The sequence below is a fragment of the Alternaria novae-zelandiae genome (assembly GCF_023758075.1).
Source record: "Alternaria novae-zelandiae strain BMP 2774 chromosome Unknown scaffold_5, whole genome shotgun sequence".
Taxonomy (NCBI): domain Eukaryota; kingdom Fungi; phylum Ascomycota; class Dothideomycetes; order Pleosporales; family Pleosporaceae; genus Alternaria; species Alternaria novae-zelandiae.
Window position 1 is genome coordinate 1,453,526 of NW_026056965.1, and position 23,934 is coordinate 1,477,459.

Below are 23,934 nucleotides of genomic sequence, written 5' to 3' on the forward strand. Positions count from 1 at the left end.
GTATAGCTATCTATAGTAACTAATTATATATACCTTAATTATAATCTTTAAAATTGCTAAGAGAATATTTATTAGTCTCTAGTAAGACGTCTTCTACTAAAGAATAAACACTATTATTGTTATTAACTTCTAAGTTATTATTACTAAGTACACTAGTATTAGAGTTCTAAAGCGCTTCTAGCTTATATATAGCATTCTTATTAATAGCGCGCTAGTGTAATACTTTTATCTTTTACTTTTTTTAACTTAGCTCTTTAGTTAGCTAGTTAGAGCTTTTACTACTTTTATTCTTCTTATTACTTTACTATTATGCTTTCTTTTTTACTATTATAAACAAAGCTACTAATTATAAGTAGTAGAATATTACTATAAGAAGTTAAAATATATAGAAATAAAGTAGCTATATCTTTAGTATATTAAGGCTATTAGGCTGTTTAGACTTTAACAATTTTCTAGAAGGCCTATAAGCTGTATTTAGAGCTTAAATTCTATATATTAATAAGCTAGAAATCGCGCATCTAGAGCTAATACAGAACTAAGAATTTAAGAGTTAGACTTAGAGAAATTTTACCTCTTTCTACCTATAGCTAGAGCGTAGAGATAGAGATTTTCTCTTAGTTTTTATAGAGACTACGCTATTAGATATAATAATTTATAGGTCTATAATAGAGTCTAAAAGTAGAGAGTAGGTAGTTCTATAAAGTAAGCTACTACTATAATAAGAAGTGTTGTCTTATTCTTCTAAGATATAAAGTAGATAGTAAATATCTAGATAGCTAGAAGATAGAGTATCTAGAGAAGTTAAGTTTAGAAGAATTAGAGCTTGCAAAGAGACGTAGAAGAAGATAAAAAGTAAGAGAACTAAGATTTTAAGACTAAGAACTAATAGTAAAGAGGTAGAAGAAGCTTAAGAATACTTTCTAGTATATTCTAATACCTATAGTTAATGTCTAGCGTATAATAGAGGTTGTAAGTTCTATAGAAGATTAAGAATTAAGGTTTTTTAGCCTTATTACAATAGTAGTAGATTACTTAGTCTAGATATAGTAGATTTATAGTTCTAATAGAGTTAATTATTTAAATAGCGCTATATGCAGCTCTTTTTAGCGCTATTCTAATAGTAAGTATAGTAGAATAAGAGTCTATAGGTATTATAGTAGTAGAGTTATATAGAGATTTTAATATTAGTAGGCGTGTAAATATTGCGTTAGCGCGCTAGCTTAGACGTAGAGACGCTTAGACTACTTTACTCTACTAGCCTTATACTTTAATATCTCTAGCTTTATAACTCTACTATTCTAACTACTACTACTATTATAACTTTTAGAGAAAGAGAAATTATTAAGCGTTACTAGAGCTATAGTTTTACTTAATTATTAGTACTATAGAATTTAGTAGTATTAAGACCTCTTCTTCTCTTACTCTTTTCTTTACTTTCTTTATCTTTCTAACTAACTATAGCGCTATATAGCTTTTGTTACTATACGCTTTCTTTTGTATTAGACACTACTCTAGTAATATCTAGAATAACTAGACTAGAGAGCGCTTATAAGAATAGTAACTAAGATAGTAATAATAAGTATAAGTAGCTAGTATGTCTTTTACTTTACTTATTAAGCTCTCTAGCTTTTACTAACTTACTTAGTTATATAGAATAACACTACTATAATTAACTACTTAGCCTTCTTTATAATCTAGCGCTTACAACTTTAGTTATATAAGCTTACCTACCTTCTAATAAAAAGTCTAAAAAAGGTTTCTGCTAAATTTAACTAACTTAAGCTAATCTACTAGCGCTAGTTCTTAATATATCTTAATAGATAATTCTACTAGAAAGAGGTAATTATAAAGGCATTTAATAGTAAGCTACTATTAGAAGAGAAGGTAAATAAATGCTACTAACGCTTTAACTACTATATAGATAACTAGTAGCGTATAGCTCTAAAGAAAACAAAGGTATACTTTTTTCTCTCTTATAGTTCTTTATCTCTATTCTTATATATACTAACTCTACTTAGGCGTAGGTGCTTACTACTATTAAGAAGAACCTATTTATTAAGAGTATAAAAGATAAAGTATAACTAGCTTTATTTTTTAAGTAGAAATACTCTTATAGCGCCTTTAAGTTAGCCTTCTTCTTTCTATCTAATAAGCTTAACATTACTACCTTTGCGCCTTAGATCTAGAAGTATATAAAGTATAAGTTATTAAGTTTTTAGCTTTAAGACTTCTTAGACTTTAACTAATTATATAGTAGATCTATTTTGTAATTAGTTTGCTTGCATTAAACTTTATCTTAACTAGAAAGCTACTAGCGCTAATAAAGATAATAACTATTTAGTGCCTTAGATAGAGAAATACTTTAAGACGTTTAGTTACTTATCTTACTTTAAAGAACTATAACTATTAATAATCTAGTTTTACCTATCTAAAGTTAAGAAGTAAAAGAAAAGAAAGGTATTTAATATCTCTCTTTCTAACTATAATCTAAGAATAGTTTTCGCAAATAATAAGTAGAGTATTTCTCTAACTACCTAAGAAGATAATAAGTAAGCCTAGCTATCTTTTTGCTCTGCTAATTCTTCTAGTTTTCTTTCTTTCTACTTTATATTCTACCTATACTTCTATAGAATACGCTATACCTAACTTTAGATATATATTCTAGCTATATCTCTAGCGTTTAGTTTTTATGTCTCTACTATCTACAATACTCTAGTAGTAGTGTTTATTTCTTTATATTACTATTATAGTAAGAGAGTTCTAGTTATTTATATATATATTCTATTTAGCGTTTATAATATTTAGAGAGATAGCGTTTCTTATTTTAGCTACTCTATTAGCTTCTATAAAGTATATAGAATCTAAATAGGTTACTTTTAGGCTACTTTACTAATATCTATATACTATGCCTCTATATACTAGACTTTTTCTATATCTAGACTATTTTATGTTACTTCTTTATAGAAGTAATATAGCTAGAGTCTACTTATATATATAGATATTAGCTTTAAGATAGATATACCTAGCTTATATATTAAAGAGTAGAAATATAGTAGAAGAGTAGGCTGCCTATTAAATTAATATACAAGCTTCTAGTAGATATAGAAAATTTAAGTATATTCTCTTATAAAGCTTCTCTAATTACTACTATTACTAGCCTAATTCTTTAGTAAGTTTATAGTAATACAAGAGTATTAGAATAGGTTATAGTAATTGTAGAGAAAGCTAGCGTATTCTAGTTACTACTACACTTCTAACAACAGCGCTAAGATTACTATAAAGGTATTATATCTAATACTATATTTCTGTAATTTGTTATATAGGCTACCTATAGTAAGATATATTATTAAGAAAGATTATACACTATAATTATAGTTAACGCATATATATTCTATACTAATAAAGCTTATAAAATATATTTGTAATAAATAATTCTTGCGCTATAACGTTGTTAAGACACAATATAGCTATGTTATAAATAGTTTCTCTATAATATATTTGTTTTACACGTGTTTTATAGTATAATATTCTAAAACACTAAATAAGAATTGTTGCGCAATATTTGTTTAATAAAGATAGTAGGCAGGTTAGGCAGGAAAGAGCCTTCTAGCTACATTTTGCTAAGATACTAATTTATAGCAAACATTAGATAATAGAATAATTGTCGCATAAATATTGCAATTCTAACACGTTTAACATCTACAACTATAGAAAAATAAGGGACTGCAACACTAATTACTAGTGCAAGGAGCATTTAGGGGTGCGTTAGAACATTTACATCTTATATTTCGTTTATAGTAGCTACAGGCTGGATTCCGGCACCCGCTGTTCTCGCTAAGAGAGGTCTATTTAGTTAAGCAGGCAAGCGAGTAAAAGCACTATTCTAACAAGCGCACTCTAAGTAGATTCGCATAGCAAGCTATGTATGAAAAGTTTATTCCTTCATGCAACACATTATAACATTACCGATAGAACCCTGCACAAGCTTAGATATGCCAGATCAACCCAATGCAGACCCTCCAACCGAATCACCCATGACACCTTTGATCACACCCAGAACGCCAGCGTCAGCGCTCAAACCACGCAAGATAAACGACACACCCTCCCATACGACCAACGCCTCCGCAGGAAAAGAAAAACTCCACTGTCCATCCCTGCGCCATCCCTGATATACCGATCGTAATTACCGCATCCATTTGTCACCCATCTACCGCCTGACCTCAAAATCCCGAAACGTAACCTTCTGATCCGTAACATCGCTCCCACTATCACATCCATCCCTCGGACTAACGCTCGGCGTCGCGTTCCCATCCGTCAGCGCAAAGATGCCCATAACCGTGCCCGTGAAATCCCTCGCACTCAACATCCTCGTATCCACGACATCGACCTGATTCCACCGCCTATCTCTATCCGGGTCGCGAAACTCGAGGGCATACCGCTCTTCTGCGGCTATAATCCGGAGGTCGACGGCGGTTGAAGAGCGGGAAACGGGTTCGGGGTAGGAGGCAGTGTATTCGTAGTCTTTGGATGCGTCGACGAAGTGGACGTGGATGAGGCGGGTGGAGAGGCAGACGGAGATGCTGGCGTGGCGGAGGGGGTCTTTGTAGATGGTTAGGCCGCCGATGGCGTTGGAGTGGGTGGCTTCGTTGTCGAGGAGGACGGTGGCTGTCGCGATGGTTGTTATGCTTCGTTGGCGGCGGGCGAGGAGAGCTAGGGGTGCTGATGCGGCGGAGAGGCTCGAGGTGGTGGGTGTGAGCGTTATTGAAGAAGCCTTCTTGTAGGGCCGTCGTAGAGGCTTGTGCAGGTATACGTCGTCGATGTGAGGTTTCAGTTGCCGGAAGTTCTTGAGCAACTGTGCAGCGGCGAAACCCATTTGCACTGTGCGCGGTGTGCTGAACGACATCCGTGGCTGCTCTATCGTGGGCCATTCATCCTGCGGCCACTCGACTGTTGTGAGAAAGGTCTCGCGACCCATCGGTGCTGACTCCTGGTCTCCTCGTACTCCTAAAACTGCCGCCCACCATTCACCATTCACGTCTTGGAAGATCTCACCGTGACCAATGTTCTGTACATATTCGTTCGTGCCATCTGCGGTCAACACAGGGTTATGCGGACATCGCCCATACGGACCCCATATGTCTCTCGAGCGTGCTATTGATAGCATGTGATGCGCGAACGTTCTGCCTTGTGCTACAAGTAAGTAATACCAGCCGTCTTTCTTGTAGATGTGGGGGCCTTCGGCATCGCCATCTGGAAAGGCACCCAAGATTTCCCGGGTCTCAGATAAGGGTTGTCCGGTATTCACATCGATCTCAAATTGCTTGATCGTGCAAGTAGGCTCCCTTAGGCGGTTCATCATCCATGAGCCTTGAATGTAGGCGCGATTATCGTCATCGAAATAGAGAGAAGGATAAATGCCGTAGAACTCAAAGGGTATCGCATCGCTCCAAACATCCGACCAGATGTCTCTTGTATGAATTAAGAAGTTGTCTGTTCGCCAGTTGTTGCTTTCGGGGTAGCAGTTTGTACAGACGATGTAGAAGACGCCGTTGTGATGACGGATTGTGGGTGCGAATAAGCCTCCTGATGCTACCATGACATTGCCGTCGTTAAGCGGCATTGCCGCTGTAACGGCATTGCTCAGGTCGAGTTGTGAGGATCTATTGATTGCGTTTCCTAGAACGCTTCAGCCGATGCCCACGTCTTTGTAGGATGCGCACAGAAACGAACCAATGTGTTTCCAGTCTTGCAGATTTGTTGATGCATATATCGGAATACCTGGGAATAGATGAAAAGAAGAAGTTGCGAGATAGTAGATTCCGTTCACAAGGACGACAGATGGATCAGGAGCGAAGCCAGGTATGATAGGATTCCGGAACATGCTTCAGGCTTTCAGTGTGCACAATAAGACAGCGAGACAGCGATCGAGAGGTTTGCAAAGTTCGGAGGATGACGCGACGTGGACTGAGTCGCGTCGAGCGGTTCCGATCGGAGAGAATTACCAATTGCGGGCTTGATAGCAAAGTGGATTCGGTGTTCGGTGTCGGGTTGGATTGCTACTGCCTTAAGTTGAAATCCCACTCTGTCGTGCTGTATTACTCCATGGAGAAATCTGCGTCCCGTGTTTTGCGCCTCCGTTTCACCACGGAGAAATATGGAGCGCTATACCAGAAGCGTAACGGAGTCGCTCGCTCCACCGCCCATTCGGCTGTAATCCGCGAGCCACAATCCCCGGCAGTTGACAAATCGTGAGTAGCGCGTATGCATGATTCGGGGGTCGCCATTTCGCCGTGGAGGAATTCCACGCTACCTCGAACGCTGATGCGAGTGCAGACGAGTAGGTGGCTCCGCGACGCGAGTATAAGTATCGCGACTGCAACGACGTTTTCATGTGATTCTAGCGCATCATTCAGGTTGCGCGCGATTTTTTTCTGGCTTTTCGTTACCACACTGATGATGCCTAATATTGGAAGGGTCGGATGAGGAGACTGCCCACGACAAAAACGCACCAATACGGACCAGGGATCACAAACGTTATCGTGAAAGCCTAGGTCTTTGCGATCTTGGGCAGCGAAAGTGAACGTTGGCTTGGTTGATGTTTCGTCGGGTTTCTCTCGGATCAGTGGGTCGACTATTTCGGAACGGATGTTTTCTCATCTTCCCGCTTCCGATCAACTATGGTTTCGAGCTTGCTTTGGTCGGCAGCATCATCCCTATTCCCGCATCCTTAGATCATTCGAATCGAACGACAGCTAACGGCGCCGTTGAGATAAGCGCATGCGATCGGTAAGTACCGAATGCTGCGACAAGTGTCGGTATCTTGATGGCTGCATTTGACGATGCTGTATCGCAGAGAAGATCGGTCGTCACAAGGTAGCCATTCTTGGTCGTTTGCATTGTATTGCTGGAATCTTCGTCTAGTGTCTCGACAACTATGGTGTGCTGCTTCCATGCGAAAAGCTCATCGGCGCACTGGATACGGCTTTGAAGAGTCGCTCGCTTCCGTACGTGTCGCGGAAATCATATCCGACAATCTGCGGGGTATGTGTTTGACTTGGTGGTGGATTAATTGGCCTTGTTTCGTAGGTTGGGCGACAACACTACTCCTGCTAGGATGCCATGATCGTTGCCGGCCAATGGTCTTGCGTACACGCCGGCTGTGGTGAATCATACATTAGAAGCGACTGGGGATGTCGCGTGCCCGCCCTTGCTCAACTACCACTCCCCGTGCTGATGGCCACCATAGGCACGTTACACCTTCCCGAGTCTCATGTATAGCTGATTTTCCACAAATAGCATGCGAAAGCCATGATGTCTCTTTGTAAGTTCAACGGGCAGAATTGCGAATTTGTACCATTGCACAGGGAGTGGCAGTACAAGAGGAGGGCGTAATGCGATCCGAGGGTGCGTCGTATATCGAACGCTTCAAAAGCGTGAATTTGCGCTGTACACTGATAGTACGTCTTGAGTACATTGTCAAGTAGTCTAGAAGCCGCGATTATAGTCGAGCTCCTCGGAGACGCGAGAATCCAGTCTCGATAGCACATCTAAGAGGGTGAGGAACAACGACTTCGCACGTTCCTTCAGGGATGTGTTATCGGTCTCTTGTACAATGCTGAGTAGAGTTGCTCCCATTCGTCGAATCATTTGCACCTGCGATGCTGTCAGTGATACTGCGTGGATGAAGATGAAGTAAACCTACGCAAGGCTCTCCATTCACTTGAAGGGACTCGAAGGATGCTTCTGATAGTATGCGGACCATGTCACTAGCGACATCGATCTTTCTCAACGCAATCCCGTATGCCCGGCCAGGAACGCCTAGGTGCTCAGCTACTCCGCCATCGTAGAATCTCTGGAGCAGCACTAGCTTCAGACAGTAGTAGGTGACGCATAGATTTACTCTTTGAATATCAAAGGCTCGTTGAATCCTGGCCATGGTTGCTGGATCAGATGTATTCGTGGTGTCCGGCACCTTGACATCAAATCGGAAGTGATCGATCATGCCGATGAACTCAAGGTAGTCGGTGATGACTATCGTGTGTTGAGGGCCAACCAACGCAGAGCCATCCGTAATGCCTTCGTTCCAAACATCCAGAGTGTCGAACTTGATAATGATGTCGGATGCTTTCGTCCATAGGTCTTGGCAAAGATCAAATCCCTGGCTGACCATGCTCTCTATATCGAGAGCGTTTGGAGTGGTCGAGTAGTCCAGCAAAGGCGCGTCAGATGACGGACGACGCCAGTAAGATGTGGTGATTTTAGCTCCTACACAAAGGCGATGAAGCGATATTGGACGACTGATCAGGATGGATGCGGACCTGTCGACAGCATGAATCTGCCAGAAGATGTTCTTCAACAGATGTTCCTCCACTGGATCAAGATTCTCGAATGAAGATTCTTCGTAGAGCCGCATTTCTTGTGTCAGGCGTATGGCTTCCCCTAGTACGTGCCAGCCTAACCTCGTCTTTCCAATAGCACGCAAGGCGTTGGCATGGTAGAATCTCGTCACCAGAGCGGTATAGTCGGGCTGCTCGATATCTTCAAGATTTATGTCAAGTCAGCCAAAGTCTTCGTTCAGAACGTTGAGAACGTTTCACAAACCGTAATCTTGATGTAGCTTCAGCGTCTCCCGTGAGGCTGTAAGGAATTGACGTCCAATCTCTTCCCGCATCGGGAAAACGGACGCAGGTAGCATGAGAGCCGTGCACGCACAAATTGCTGTCAGGAGTGTGCGGTTACGTGATGACACAATATCTCCAGAATCGAGACCTGGTGATTGCGATGCTGATGAGGGATTGAGAACGCCGTGGGCTCCATCACCTTCCAAGAGCGGGACCATGGCGCGAATGGACGGTTCGTGAACAGTGGGTGCTATAGGAAAGAGGTAATGCATATACAAGGTGATCAACTGATCCGCAATGATATGGGGTGCAAGCCCCGTCGGTAGTTGCACGTGAGGTGAGGACTGTGAGCGTCTCGCGGCATTCGAAGAAGCGCCTCTTGACATGCTTGTCGGGGTCTGCACTTGGATTGTGGGATTACAAGAGCGGATATCGCGTTGGTTGGCCTGGCTAGCTGCAGCTGACATTGATCCATGATCAGAAATTCTGAAGGTCGGTTGCGTGGTCGCATCTCGTTTGCGCTTTGGTCCTCTCTTCTGAGGTGCTATTGTGTAGACACACTCCAATCGAGAGATATGGCAATTTGAACATGGTGTAGATATTGCATCGCACTACTGGTGTTAGCGAAGTTTCTAGATGTGCCTTCTTCCGGTTGCATGTGCGTTCAATGTCTCACCCTGACTTTGCGACGTTTGCAGGCATCGCAGGCTCTTTTCGTGACAGGTGCGTTCGACCTGGCGTTTTCATCAGGCACATTCACATCACCATATGAAGCATCTGGAAGTTCGTCTAGAGATGTCATCGGATGTGTTGTGGCTCCTGGAGACTAAAAGGTGCAGGCTGGACGGTCGCAGGGGTAAATCTCCGTGGAGAAATGAGGATGGGGAAATTCAAGATCTTCCGGGGTCGGCGAAACTCCGACGGTAGGCCATGTTGAGCGATAGCGCCCCCACCCCTGCGCATGACGTCGCGACGCTGTTCATGCATCGCGACTTGCTGAAGTCCTTTTGCTGTCGCGGATGTCGTCAAGCATGAGTTGAAAGCGATGAGAGACGATTTGAGATTGACTCAGTGAAGTCGTAGGGGACGCCAGTTCCCCAATGCTCTCTTCCTTACGCCCAGCCTCCCGAGCAGCGCAACATGTCATCTCATGGTGCTCGTGCGGGCGCGATGCAACTCTTCCAAGGTTGCATCGATCTCTTAAATGAAGGATAACGCTGATAGAATGACTCCACGGAGTGTGTGTAGAATGGTTTGATCTGATCTGTAGGTATTGAGGGTTTTGCAAAGGTCAAAGCAGAAGTTGCTAAAAGAAAAACGTGTTGATGCGCTGCTGACCTAACTTTCTCTTCGTTTTCCTTCACTCATCATGGATTACGACAGTGAATGAATGATATCAAGTCCAATCAGATTTCGGCAGTGACATAATGAGGACGACGTAGGTATGGTGAAGCTTAAGGTAGCTCAGCTGTCGTTGAGCCAATCATCGTCGACCAGTGACTTACCGAAGATTTCGACGCCAGCATATGGAAGGGCCTCTAGACCTGCAATTGTTTCCAAATGCTATACAAAGTTGCAATAGTTGCGAATATTCACAAATATTGCGAACAATGGCAACTCCATGGATAGCTAGCACCATCTTATCACGGCACGTTGTCTATTCAACACCGAGCGTGCCCGCCTCCACACGCCGAGACGACGTTCTAGACACGACGAAGCAAAACGAAGGATCTTCCAGCAGGACATTTGTCTTTTCTGACTTGCTTCGTAACAACCACGACTTGACTGTTACAGCTGTTACTCAAGTGACTTACGCATGGAGCTGACGTCTTGGGACAGGGCCGCATAATTCGCGACGCGATCAACCATTGTGCATCGAGTCTGTGCCTTACGATACCCACACTATACTCCTTGCTCAAGGATGCAGGTCGAGGCAAATGAATTGGTACTGCTGGAAGGTCCAACCTCTTGTTCGGTAGCCGTTAGACTTGAGGCAAGATTGATGCTTGTTAGATCCTACTTTCCCGAAGGAACGTGGTACGCGTACCCGTGCCGCAATTTGATGCGCCGACCACACAGCAAACCGGGGGAACGACTGGATCGAGAGTCTCGTATTTTTCGGTGGCGTAAAGAGGAGGGGCAACAGCGCGCGATGAGTACGTGCAGTGGACGATGAAACATGATGCCAAAGTACGGTCAACAGAACAGCATTCCTTCCGACGAACAACAGGCCAGTGAACAGTAGCATCGAATGGAACGTGTTGGCCCAAGACGTTTCCAGATGGTATCATCGGCTGTGTTTCGGTCTCTTCGCTCCCCGATTTCAACGCCACAGAACCCAATCTCGAGCCTCTCTTTTGTTGATACCAATGCTCCCCATGCCCTTGTCCGGGTCGAGGTCTGGATTTCGACAGCCGGTCGTGTTGGATAGGATCATGCGCTCATAGCCGCACTGCAGGTCGCTTAATAGTGACATGCCCTGGCTTCGGTATCTTGCCGTCATCGTACAGGGTGAACCTTCTACTCAGGGAGGTAGTGCGCGTTTCAGCCTTTAGTATGAATGCAGTTGAACATGCAAAGCGATTTGGAGTCGGGGTCCGCTTAGTTTCCGCGCTACACAATATAGCTCGGTATTGCATGCTTGAAAAGTGTTCCTGAACAGAAGTGGGTATTTCGCATATGGTAAGAGGCACTGTAGATTGCGGTGCCTTCCAGGTCGTTCGGCGCATATCTGCCATTGAGATAGGGGAAGAACGATGGGGACGGCTAATGCCCGGCACGCTATGCTGGTTTGATTGCTAGCGCGGGCGGCTAGTGGCGTGCCGTTCCCGAACCTGCCAGGTGGAGTTCACACACTTTCACCCACGTCTGCGCCCCAACACAGCTCAATACCTGTCGCTATGCAGGCTCTGGCCCCCCATCTTCTGGGAAATTCACATTTGCCGACTTGTTATTTTCGCGTTAGAGCGTCATCGATGCCTCTACTATCACTGCATCGCCCATACTGCAGCCTTGACGCGACTGTGTGGCTCACGCCTTGGCCTTCTTTTATTATGCCCGAGGCTGAGCGTGCCTGGGGTAGCACCAGTCTGCGACGCCTCGTTGAGTACTATTTCTCGACAACGTGGTCGCACAAGATCAGTAGCCTGAAAACTAAGGTGTCACGAGGCGGGCAGCTGCGGAGTGCACAGGCGAGTGTTGGTTGATGATCGGCCCGCCATACCTCAGCGTCGGCCAGACAGTTCTTCCCGATACACCTGCGCGAACCGAGGAATCTGATGGGTCTACGGGTTTCAAGATCACGTTCAGTCAAAGAGTGCCCTGGTTTATTTGCAGCATGCAACCGTTATCCCAGGCTATGTCAATCGCCATCCAGCCAAGTTGAAGGTAGAGTTCTACCTGTCCTACGTAGATCCAGCCCTAAACTATACCGAATGCTGCTTAACACGCTATTGTGTATCTGTACATCGGGTATCTTACCGACACGTCACCAGATCAAGCATGCGAGGCTTGGTTCGCACCGCAACAAAATCGATTAGCGTTGTTCTTTTCGTGCAGCAGAGCCGAACTAGGTAGGTCATCTAGGAAAACCCCACGCGTCTATTGTGTCAGTCACGTAGGGAGAGACCTTCCGCAGATGATTCGCAGGGGTCGATGACTGGGAGGCCTGGCGCCGCGACCCTGAACCAATGTTGCTGCAAGACAGGAAGACCTCCCTGAACAGGTGGAACGTTGAGACCTTCGTGGAGGGTCAATCTATCCAATGCGGTCAACTCATCTGCCCGCGACCGCAGCCTCAGGTCACCGAGCCTCATCGAATACCGACTGTGTGGCACGGTATCTATTGTCATAGCCACCTCTGCACAGGGGATAGCTTTGAGCATGCGATTGCTTCATCATTAGAGAGCCACTACCACAAGATGCGCACGACTCACTTCTCTGGCACCTTGGTGCACACACAGTTCAATGTTCCTCGGGAGGATTTTCAATCAGAATTGGCGCGCAACAACACGCATATCTGGTTTGCGCGCTGCCCGGTATACGCTAGGCTCGATGAAGCATGTATGTTCGCCTGTAAGCCTTCAGCCCCCATGTTTCCATTCAAGGCACTTCCGGCGCGATGGGTGCACTATTCCCTGTTCATGCAGAGCCAAGCATCAGCTCGACGCCTAGCCTAGCAGCCACCTGCATCGCGGATACGCCTACAATGGAGTGGATCCAACCACCATCGTTCTTACATCAAACCTGGTTCAGACTGGAGCTATCTGATCGCCCATCATTCTATATAACATGTGCTTCTCCATGTCTACTTCCGCACTCCATCCCACGTTCACAACATCACACAACACAATGTTTCAGCCTTCGACTCAAGCTCTCGCACCGTGCCCACCACAATCACCTCCTACCGAAGACATGGTCGTTGGGCCAGGAATCACCTTCTTATCGACTGGTTCGCATGGGGAACAAAAGCCTCGCAAGATGAGAGCTTCCTGTGACGCTTGCTCTCGTGCTAAGGTACGCGATCTACCCTTTCATCGAATTGACAACAGTCCCTAACCCCGATGCAAGGTCAAGTGCGACAAAGTCAGACCAATATGTCACCGATGCGGCACCATGAGTATCTGTTGCAACTACTCACCCTCCATGAGGTATGTCAGCTCCGTGTCCAGCCCAGCATTCGAGCTTACGCGTTTACAGACTTGGAAAGCCACGTAAGAACAGGAATCTTGACGGTTCCATCAAGCGCGAGATCTCACCAGCGGGCTCTTACGTCCCTCTTGGAGCTAGAATGGATCTACTTCCACGCGCCGCATTATACAAGTATGAAAGCTCTCCAGAACCGACAGATCCCTTTTACTTCGGTCCCCGTACTCCAGAGTACCACTATCAAGATGCATTCATCGGCGACACGTTCAGTAGTAGTCACTCTTCCGTGGGATCCGAAGGTGTCAACTCGCGTGTCAACGCCTGGCCAAACGATGAACAGATGATGTATACAAACAACACAGAGATGTTTGCTCCAGTACCACAGTATGCTCCGCCATCCACGGTTTTCCATGGACACGTTCACGTTCGGTCGACTAGCATTTCTAGTCAGCCTGACATGGTCACGTCGCTGGAGCGAACTCAGACTCCAGCAGCTATCAGCCATCAGTTTCTCGGTATGCCTGTCTCGCATGATACACAGCAGGAAAAGATCATGGCTTCTCCACCGCCCATGGCATCGGCGCCTTTACCAACACCACCCGATTCCAACATCCTCCTGAGGCATGACTGTACTCAGTTCGCGTTCCAAATTCTTTGCAGCTTGTATGTCCCACCTGAGAACCAGTCTACTGCTGGTGACTTCACTTCGCTCGACGGTCTCCCCGCTTCAGGGTCTGTACTCCCAGCCAACATAGCCGCCGTCGACAACCTTTACACACTCTTGAACTGCGATTGCTCATCGAATCCCCACTTCTCAGCTACAGTCAACCTGGCTATTATGAAGATACTTTCCTGGTATCAAGCGATGGCAGGTGGAGATCTTCAAGGCGATAGCTATTCTATCGAAACGTACATGAAGACACTGTCGTACCAGCAGAATTTGCGCGGTGCCTTGGACTCTGAGCACGAGCAGGTCTATCAAACCAACCTCATCCTTGCCGAGCTCTGCAGAATCGAGAAGCTCGTCGACAAGTTCTCCGAGCGCTACTGCAACCTTACCAACACAGCCGAGACGGGCATTGATTGCGGCGTGTATGTGGCTATGGAGGCCTCACTTCGAACCCGCGTCCGCGATACTTTCAAGATAACCATGTCGGTCGCTCCGGAGAACGTCAAGCGTCAGATGGCATCACGGACACAGGGCCGTCTGCGTGTCCATACGGTGTAGCTCTCGTTCTTTCACCCTCGAGGGGCTTCTATTTCCTGTTTAAGCTGCACGATACTCCCGCTTCAGTGGGTGTGAGCGACGTACGCCTTCCTCTAGCTGCGTCAACTTGAAGCATACGTCTACTTCCGCCCGCTCATCCACAACCTGTATATACCCCCAATTTCCAACTTACAGATTGACCTCGGACGATACAACGCAGCAAGTATACTCTACCATCACCACAATCTCATTGGTGCAGTTGTAATATATTACTTATCATGAACCGTATCTTCATTTCCAGTACAAAGAACTACGACTAACCCGACTTCGCTATTCATACCCAATTTCAGCTACCTTCTTTCTGCGTCTCGCTTGTCGATGCCTGATTCAACTGTTCTTTACCTCGTATGATTCCAAGCACTATACCACAGCGAGCTTGCCTCCGTTACTGGGGCACAGAGTCCAGAACCAGGTCGTCTTTTCGACGCCAACCTCAAGCAGAGATCCTTTACGAATCTGTACGCTATAGTGTTACAACTGCAGCAAAACGTGCCGCAATACAGCATTACCGCTATTGTGCGTATGCCATTGGCAGCAAAACGCCCCCAACGTTCAGGAATCGGGCAGATTGGTTGCATGTCGCTTGCGAGAACTTTACCCATAGGCCGGGCCCGCCTCCGAAGTATGCGCATGGGATCAAAACAGGCTATGCTGACTGCTCAGGTTTGTGAATTACTGGGCCTGGCGCTTGAAATGGTAAGGCAAGTTTCCGCTCGCACTTCGCCAGATCGAATAGAGGACGATCAAGGGAATGATGGGCCGTCATGGCTATGGAGGTCGACTCGCCAAAGATGCGATTGGCGATGGGTAGCCCACGTTACGAACGTGCGTACCGATGGCTGGACAGTAAGTTCTGAGACTCGTCAAATCAGCCAGTCAGTCGCCCTGATGCCTATCAGCTATCACCATCATCTCGAAGAAGTTGCCTCCCGCCTCCTTTCACAAAAGATCACCAGGACCTCCTCGCTGCGATGTCGCTACATGCCAACACATGCCACGGACAATACCTGTCCGCGCTCCTCGCCGAACATCATCGTGTCTCGCCGAACACCCGCTCCAAACTACAGCTTCTGCAGGATGCGTGGGAGTTTACGCGCCACATACGCACACTAATCATAGCCGAACATAGCCTTACTGGATACTCACATGCTTTTGCCAATAGGGAAGGCGGGGAAGTGTGGAAGTGTGCGGATCGCAGGATAGCAAGGATTAGCGGGGCCGTTCCTGTACCCGGTAGTGTGTAGCGCTGACACATTCGCAGGGCTATCTAGTGCTGAGGCAGGTCAGCTGTTCAACAATCCATCTTGCGAGGGGGGCAGTGATTTGCGTTCGAACAGAACCTGGCCCAAGAGACAAGTCATTGTGATCCGGAAGCGCTGTGGTGGATGGGTGGAGCTTCGAGGCAAGCTTTTGCGGGCCGATTGTGATCGGTGCGGGACAGTCGCGGCGGGCCGGTGCCGCCGCGTGCGCACATAGCCACGCGCACATCTACCGACAGGAAAGAGCGCCTAACATTAGATTACCACATACACCAGGCTATCGACTCTACGATGAGAAGTCGTCATGACGCGTCGCACAATCTACATTCTCTCTCACCTCAGCCTTGGACGACCATCGTACCGGTACCCCACAACACGTTCTGAACCGCCCCAAAAGCGGTGCGGACACTGCCTTCTTCGGTACGTGGAAAAGCTAGTCTTACCACGACTAGCTGGGCAAGGCGTTCTGCTTGGACGTTCATTGGCCAAATTAGATTAATTGCATGTGTAGGATGTCGGCATGGCGGGAAGGATGGCGAACCAACGGTTCTATAGATGGGTTCTGTACCCACACGACACGATAAACCAGGCTTGGAATGGGTCAATTAACACGACTAAATCTAGGAAAGTGGCTAAGCAAATATCGATACTTTGCTAACGACCCCAAAGCTCCAATCTAATATGCTGATGGCACGGAGGAAGGCAGATACTCTGATCACCCCGTTTCGGTCGCATCTCTCATTCGCAGCCCTCATTGGCCGTGGAGAAAAGCCTCTCTTATCATTCTGCATGACGACGTAGCTTGCACACCACATGAGTACGCTATCTTCTCCGCTGAACCCGAACACGTATCGCGCGTCTAGTTATTCTAGTCTGACTCGTTTACATGTAAGACTACTAGAGACACACTTCCGTCAGTCGTGCGTATGAAGTTACACTGAAGTCACCGCAATTTGAGCCATGTGGCTGCTCGTACGCCGGTGGTGCGAAAGCCATTCCAACGGTCAGACAGGGCATCGGTGAGCGGTAGGCAGGGCAAGATCGTTACAAGGAAGCAGCCTATCTCCAAGGTTACATAAGCGCACATGTCTCAACGCCACTACTTGCCGCAACACCGATCAGTGTGGCAAGGTTGGTCGCGTCTTGCTCTCCTCCGGTATCGACGATGAGAATAACAGAAAGCTCTACATGCGGCAGGTAATTAGCTATCGAAAGCATTGAATGCACCACGAACTGATGGTGTTGCTAAAGCGGTGGCCGCAGAAGCGGCCGCATTCTTTATCTCGGTGACGCACCGACAAAGCCACCGAGGAATGTCTCTCTGCTGCCAACTCCGTCTACTATCATCAGGTCAGCGGTCGTTCCCACGTGACGTTAGCTCAAAAGGGTATCAGTCTCTTCCTCATGCCTCAACCGGTTTGGTACTGGCGGTGATCGTCAAGTCCTGCATGCACTCACCTCGCCTATTCATCGCCGACAAATTCTAGCAGCTCGGCGACTTCTAGCACCCTTTCTGCACCTAGTGTATCCGCAATCACCGACATCCAGCTCATGCACCCGGTATACCTCCTCACAGTATCTGCAAGCCATCGACGTCCAACACCGATTCACGCTGCGGCAGAATTGCACCTTCCATCGAGCTTCTAGAAGGTCGACGTGTTTACACGGCATCTTATCCTTGACATTAGCATATATCAGATTCTGTTTCGGCATGGGATTGGCTACCCACTATACACTCGGGTTCTACAAAAAAGCACACCCAAGCTCCTACGCCACTGTCGTGTACGCATGGACATATACTGTGCATATGCTTGTGAACCGCGTGGTTCTGCTGCGGGGATTTATCTCGATTCTGTCGCTTGTACATCATCTCATTGGGTATACACCCTGTACGTCTGAGGCACAGTTTCAGATTTGTCCCGAGGGGTGAAGTGAAGGATGTCATCTAGCCCGACAAGATGGGTGTGTTGAAATGACGGAAGTGGTAGTGACCAGATGCCAGTACGTTGGGTGCCGCTAAGGTGCATCACGCAATGCCAGCAGGGTATACTTTACAACAGCCTATGTGAAGTTACCAAGCCTGTTGATCAACCACGTGTGTACCGGAGCATGCCGCTGAACAAGCATTCAACACCCCACTTTCCCACTGGACTTCCTTAAAGAGAGCAAAATGCTGCTGCGTAACACCAACAAGCAGCCACCTGCCTACGAGCATCCCGCTACAAACGCCGCGGCAAATCCTGCAAAGCACCTGGAGATCCACATTCACCCCACTCAAGTATTTGAAATGAGAAGGGCTGCATGGCGCAGACCCACGCATTTCTCCAGACTACGCGACACCCGACGTACATGATAAAGCGGGATACCACCTCCACGGTAACCGACGCGATGCCGGGTTCCCCATTTGAGAACGCATGCTCTAGCTCCAGACAGTAGACATCCGCGGCTCGATCGTCAAGCCACCAACATTACAAACGAGTCCGTGGGAATATTCCAGACAACCTAGATACTAAAGACTCTGCCGTGGCCCCCAAAACTTTCCAGCATCGTGGCTGTTACTTCCGCGGCTTCCACGTCCCAATCTGGCACACTTGTATGATGCCAGTATGTCACTGATGTAACCTGCCACCCCCCTGCCCTCCATCTTCGATACCCCCATCCTCGTAGCCCCCATTTTCGAAACGAGATGGCGGATTAGGATACCAGGAAAGGGGCTGGAGACAACGGATGTCGGATCCGAATTCAGAGAGAGCGAGATCTAGAGCGACGCACCAGCGCAGTGGCGATCTAGACTAATGAAACAGCGAGAAAGGAGCCATAACCAAACCCACGGTAGCAGTAGAATGCTTGAAACGAGATGTCGCACCTAATCCAGCTACCTCTCCATCGCGTTCAACATGTCGCGGACACGAAGACATATGCGACACAGACGGAACCCTAACTGCGCTAGTAAAAAAGCCGGGAGATGTAAATCATAGCCAGCGGTGACGATCTTCTCAAAATTCTCGCAGTACTTAACATGCCAGATCTAAAGTCTTGCCCTGGGAGTGAGATGTGGTGTAGCTATGCAATGTTTAGATCTAGCAGTTAGGCACTGGATTCATTTTGAAACAGGAGATGAAAACGTAGACGTGAGAAGAGATATTACTATTAACTCCCTCCTTGTGGTCGCTGTTGCCATCCTACTTGACAAACGCCTTCGCTGAGCCCCTCATGTACTCATTCATGCGATATCATGACATGCGACCCAGCCATCTAAAGCCCAGTAAAGCGAACATCGACAGATCGAGAAAATAAGAAAAATAGAAGGTGAAGTAAAGAAGCGAGTAAGTGAAGAAAAAGTGAAGAAATCGAATCGAATCGGATACATGTTCAACCCCCCTCTCAAACCACACCTTTCCCCTTCCCATCACCCAACCGCACTTCCTCACCCTCGCCCACACCCACATCCGCACCCACATCCCCATCCACATCCCCATCCTCCGTAGCCACCATCTCGCCATCAATATCCAGCTCCGCCACCAACTCATCAGCAATCGGCACACCATTCGACAACACGACACCCTCACGCTCTATATCTTCCACGCTACCAGGTCCCTCCTCGATGTCCTCATCGGTAATATCGTCCAGTCTACTTTGCACTCCCAGCGGATTGTCTAGGTCCAGAGGCAGTGGTGTGTGTGGGGCGTCGATACCGTTGATACCGTTGACCATACCACCATCGTCTCGCAAGCCGTTCGTCAACCCCCCATTCGAAAACCCATTCGGGAACCCAGCATGGTCAGAGGGGGAGATGGACGCAGGTTTCGGCGATACCCCAACCCCCAACTCCCTAACACTCCTCTTCATACTCTCCAACCTCGCCCTCTCAACCACACACATCCTCCTCGCCAAATCCCTCAACGCGCCTCTCCCCATCTCCACCCTCCCCTCCTGCCAACTCGCCAACTCCTGCGCAACAACCTGCTGCGTATACCGCAACTCCCTACCCAAATCCTCCAGCTCAACTTTACTCTTATCCATTTTATCCTGGGCGTCGCGCTGCACGCGTGATCTCGCGTCGTCGAGAAGACCCAGGGGCCAGCGGTCAGAGCGGCGGACGGAAAGGTTGTGGCGATCGATTGCTTTCTGGGTGGCGGACATGGAGGTGATGAGTGTGGAGGGGCGGGAGAGCGCGGTTAGGATGGCGGTTATTGTGCTGGAGATGGCGTGCATCGAGTAGTAGAAGCCGGACATGGGGGATGCGTCGCTCTGTTTTAGCGTTTGGGTATACCGGTCTAGCGCTTTGAGATGCTTAACCGGGAGGAAAGTAAGGGAGTGGAGAGCTGTGTTAGCGATTTTAGCAGCGTCGTTGAGGTCCGAGGACGCGGAGCGGACTTTATTCGCGCGACGCAGGACGGAGCGCGAGGCGTGGTGTAGGGCGCGCACGTTTTCGCGCATGTGCTGGACGAAGAGCTCCACTTCGCGCACGTCGTAGATGGGCGCGTATTCTTCGCGGAGGCGCTCGACGCGCAGTTCGGCTTTGCGGGCTGAGCGCTCGGCGAGCATCGAGGAGTCGATGTCGGGGACGAGGAAGAACTCCCATACCATTTCGTGGGTGGAGAATGTGGGGTGGCGGAGGAGGATTTTGAGGAAGGCGTCGAGGCGGAGTTGCATGTCGCGTAAGATTGACCGCGATGGTCGAGAGGGTATCAGGTATGGTGATGCTAGATTCTGGATGGCGGGTAGCCATGAAGCGGGGTGTTCTTGTGCGAGCCATTTTGCAAGGTTTTCGAAGTCCTGTGATGATCTACGACATGTAGTGACGGTGATCGTTTTGTTGTCGTTTGGCGCCCCTGACTTTAGCACTAGGCGTACTGTTCCGTCTTCGACGAAGAAAGACCGGACGACAGTAGTTGTCCGGCCATCCGGACCAGCTTCATTCGACAAGAGCACCAGGTCGTCGATACGGTTCCGAACATCGTCGTCCTTAGCGAGCTCTACAGCGGTGAGACCACGAGCGTCCCTGTAAGATAGGTCTACTCTTGGGTCTTGGAAGAGCACCCGTACCATATCTGTTCGACCGTATTTACTAGCTACCATGAGTGGTGTGAACTGCCGATCGTTTGTTGCGTTGGCGTCGGAATCACAGCGGTACAGCAGCTTTGCGGCTAGCTGAGGGTCAGTAATGATGTGAAGCAGACTGTTGCCCTTGTTGTCGACGTGCTCATCGAGGTGTAGCGGTTGTCCATCATCTTGGTCTTGCGTTGCGGCAAGTAGTGCCTTGTCTACCATATCATGGTACTCGTCGTGATCATACGATCTACATAAAGCGAACACTGGTGTTTGGCCGTTCTTGTCCTTCAGCCGCCAAGGAAGGAGGTGTCCAATGCGGTCGATGAGACGAGGCTGGTTGAACAGATAATGCGCTACGCATCTACCCTTCGCGTCTGGTTTCGAAAGGTATTCTTGCAGTGCCTGAGGGCTCGGACTGTTGTCCAGAATGTAGTTAAGAATCGTGTCCGTCGTTCTGGCGTGACCCAGTTGAATAGCTGCACTCAACAGATTGGTGCCTTCATTGTTATAGTCCTCGAAGACGAGAGAGGGGGTGTAGTACTCAGTAAGACTGAGCAGGTATTGCAGGGCCTTGTCCTGCCTATTTTCAATCGCCATCATCAGTACTGACTCGCCATCGGGGCCTTGAGTCATGGTCAGCTTTTCTATCGAGACATCGCCTTCGATAGCGCTGACGCGAGAGTCGAGAGTTGTGCGTGAATGATATGAGCGTGCCGAGCCACTCGACATACTCCGAGTGTCAGTGATAGAGACCTTCTTCTTCATCTTCGGTCTACCGGGTAATGGTGGTGTTTGAGCGCGCTGGAAGGGGAAGATATGCGCCAAAGGGCCATCTTCATGCGCACTCTTCCCGCGAGATGGGCTTCGGGGTCGTAACGAGAAATCATCGTCACCGTTCAAGGTCGTGCCTGCTACGGAATGGAGATCGGATAAACTTGCAGCAAATCTGACTGGGCGATATCTCGGTGGAGTTTGGCTTCCGTCTGAGAAGCTGTCGACATCGGCGTTGAAGGATCTATCGGGCTCCAGTATCCCTTGCATTGTCGCAAGGTCACCAGATTTCGTGGCCTGCCACAATGCCCTGTTTCGCCGACTTGCTCTTCGCAGGCCGCCCGAATCTGTAGTGAGGTATGAGAGGACAGCCTCGAACGTGCTGAGCGCATAGCCCATCTCTCCACTCTCAACATCATCGATGAAGATGAAGTGTCGCATGTACGAAAGCCGCGCCTGCAGATGTCGTACCGGCGCCCTTATCACTACTATGAGCAGTAACGAAACAAGTGTATCAGCGTTGATAGTGAGAAGATGATCTTGCTTCTCCGACATTGGCTCTCCGTTTGTCATAGTCCTCGCCTGCGATTCATCCGGCATGGTGATGTGCTTCTGTACCCCCAGGAGTATCTCCAACATCTCTTGCGGACTGCCTGCGACACCCATCTTCTTGAACATGTCAACAGCCTTCGAAAGCCGTATGGCTAGCTCTTGCTTGCCCTTGCGACCGTGGCCAATGTCGATTCCGACTTGCGATATATCGATATCCACCATCTGTCGCGTGCGACGCTCGAGATCCTTATCTTCCAGAAGCCGTATTTCTTGTATTCGTGGGAAGAGGATGGTGTGGTGCACTTGCTCTGCAATGTATCGCTCGATCATGCGCTCAACAATTGGACCAGTCAAGTCGGTCGTCGCGCCCAGTAACGACAGCTGCTGCTTGTCCACCATCTGGAAGAGGTCAATAGCCGCTGTCACTGCCGTCTCCAGCGATCTCCGCATCTGGTCCTCCTCGTCGCTGATCTCCAGATTCGACACAAAGCCATTCGGACCGTGAGACATGCTGCTATGCAAGGACAAAGGCGTTGTCTCTGCTGAGGATACCGATCCGCGTCGCCGTGAACTCATGGACGAGCGCCGTGATCTCTGTGATGGTGTCGCTGGCAAGGGCTTCTCTAGCTCCTTGCCAAACTCTCTGAACAGTCTCTCCAGACCGGGTTGCATCTGGCGCGCGATCATGGGAAAATGGTTCAACAGGTCGCTGAACGACTTGACTTCCTTCTTCCGTGGCATCGACGAGCCGGCACCTCCAGACGGGCCCGCTGCGCCTGACGGTCCTGCAACTGGTCCCACATCTTGTCGCGGCCCTAGTGTAGCGGGTATTATGGGGTTCGCATCGAAGGTGCCTATGAGGGGCCGCGATATGAAGTATACGAGCCAAGGCTGCGCATCGAAGGAGTCGGGGTAGAATATGGTGTCGCTCAAGAGCTGCGCTTGGTTGAGTGTTTTGAAGCCTGCGTCCTGATTAGCATCCAGACGTCACTCCGTCCTGCAACCCATGTCTGCGCACCTTTGTTGCTGTAGATGAAGGCGTCCTTGACTATCACCGTCCGGCCATTCGCGGTTGTAAACTGCTTCGCCTTCCCCCGCGTCTCTCTGAAACTACCAGAGTCCTTGACATGATTGTTTGGCCCCACTCCGCCCGGGACGCGCAGCACATGGCTTGCGAGGAAGTCTTCGGAGCCGCTGAGGTCGATGTACGAGGTGTTTGATTCTTTGTCGCGCGATGTGAGGAGGACCTCGGTGGTCGGTACGAGCAGAACCTATATCAAACAATGTCAGTACTTGGGTCTCCCCTATACTCGCAGGTGTCGTACGTGGTGCTGGGCTGGCTGGCACTGGCTGGGGAGTGCACTACGGAAGAAGGCCCGTAAGAAGGGATTCAGCACGGGAGGCATTCAATCGACATTAACGAGGCTCTGGGGGTATTTCGGCATGCGCGGAGCATGTGACCTGGCGAATTAGTCGCGCGATGAGGTGTAAGCGTCGGAGGCGTCGTAGTCGTGAATAGGAGCCTGGTGCGATGGTTCGGAATGCGATGGATGGCGACGGCGCTGGCGCAGCGGTGGGGGTGTTTACGGCGGTTGCGCAAGGAGCGGAAGTGATGCGAGCGGCGAGGCTGGCACACAGACAGGCGGATGATAGCAGAAGGTTCGCAAACAATTGGGATGATGGCTGATAGCAGCGTCGCCAGACCCATTGGCTTGTGATGGTGATTGCTGCTAGCTGGGAGCGGCTAGCGCTCGACGCGACT

The 23,934-nt window shown here is 48.5% G+C and overlaps 4 protein-coding genes across 4 annotated transcripts; 1 reads left to right on the forward strand and 3 right to left on the reverse strand.

The window, feature by feature from the left end:
* Positions 1 to 4,207: 4,207 nt before the first annotated feature.
* Positions 4,208 to 5,881, reverse strand: J4E88_003488 (uncharacterized protein; the record flags this gene model as incomplete). Its single annotated transcript, XM_049397139.1, has 2 exons — positions 4,208 to 5,676; positions 5,731 to 5,881. The coding sequence occupies 2 exons, from the start codon at positions 5,879 to 5,881 to the stop codon at positions 4,208 to 4,210; spliced, it is 1,620 nt and encodes a 539-aa protein (XP_049257481.1).
* A 1,604-nt stretch (positions 5,882 to 7,485) lies between these two features.
* J4E88_003489 (uncharacterized protein) lies at positions 7,486 to 8,170 on the reverse strand (the record flags this gene model as incomplete). The annotated part of the gene is made up of 2 exons (XM_049397140.1): positions 7,486 to 7,653; positions 7,703 to 8,170. 2 exons carry the CDS (start codon positions 8,168 to 8,170, stop codon positions 7,486 to 7,488), a joined length of 636 nt encoding a protein of 211 aa, XP_049257482.1.
* Positions 8,171 to 13,265: 5,095 nt separating this feature from the next.
* On the forward strand, positions 13,266 to 14,496 carry J4E88_003490 (uncharacterized protein; the record flags this gene model as incomplete). Its single annotated transcript, XM_049397141.1, has 2 exons — positions 13,266 to 13,270; positions 13,320 to 14,496. The coding sequence occupies 2 exons, from the start codon at positions 13,266 to 13,268 to the stop codon at positions 14,494 to 14,496; spliced, it is 1,182 nt and encodes a 393-aa protein (XP_049257483.1).
* Positions 14,497 to 19,178: 4,682 nt separating this feature from the next.
* On the reverse strand, positions 19,179 to 23,578 carry J4E88_003491 (uncharacterized protein; the record flags this gene model as incomplete). Its single annotated transcript, XM_049397142.1, has 3 exons — positions 19,179 to 23,134; positions 23,191 to 23,443; positions 23,498 to 23,578. The coding sequence occupies 3 exons, from the start codon at positions 23,576 to 23,578 to the stop codon at positions 19,179 to 19,181; spliced, it is 4,290 nt and encodes a 1,429-aa protein (XP_049257484.1).
* Between the last annotated feature and the right edge of the window lie 356 nt (positions 23,579 to 23,934).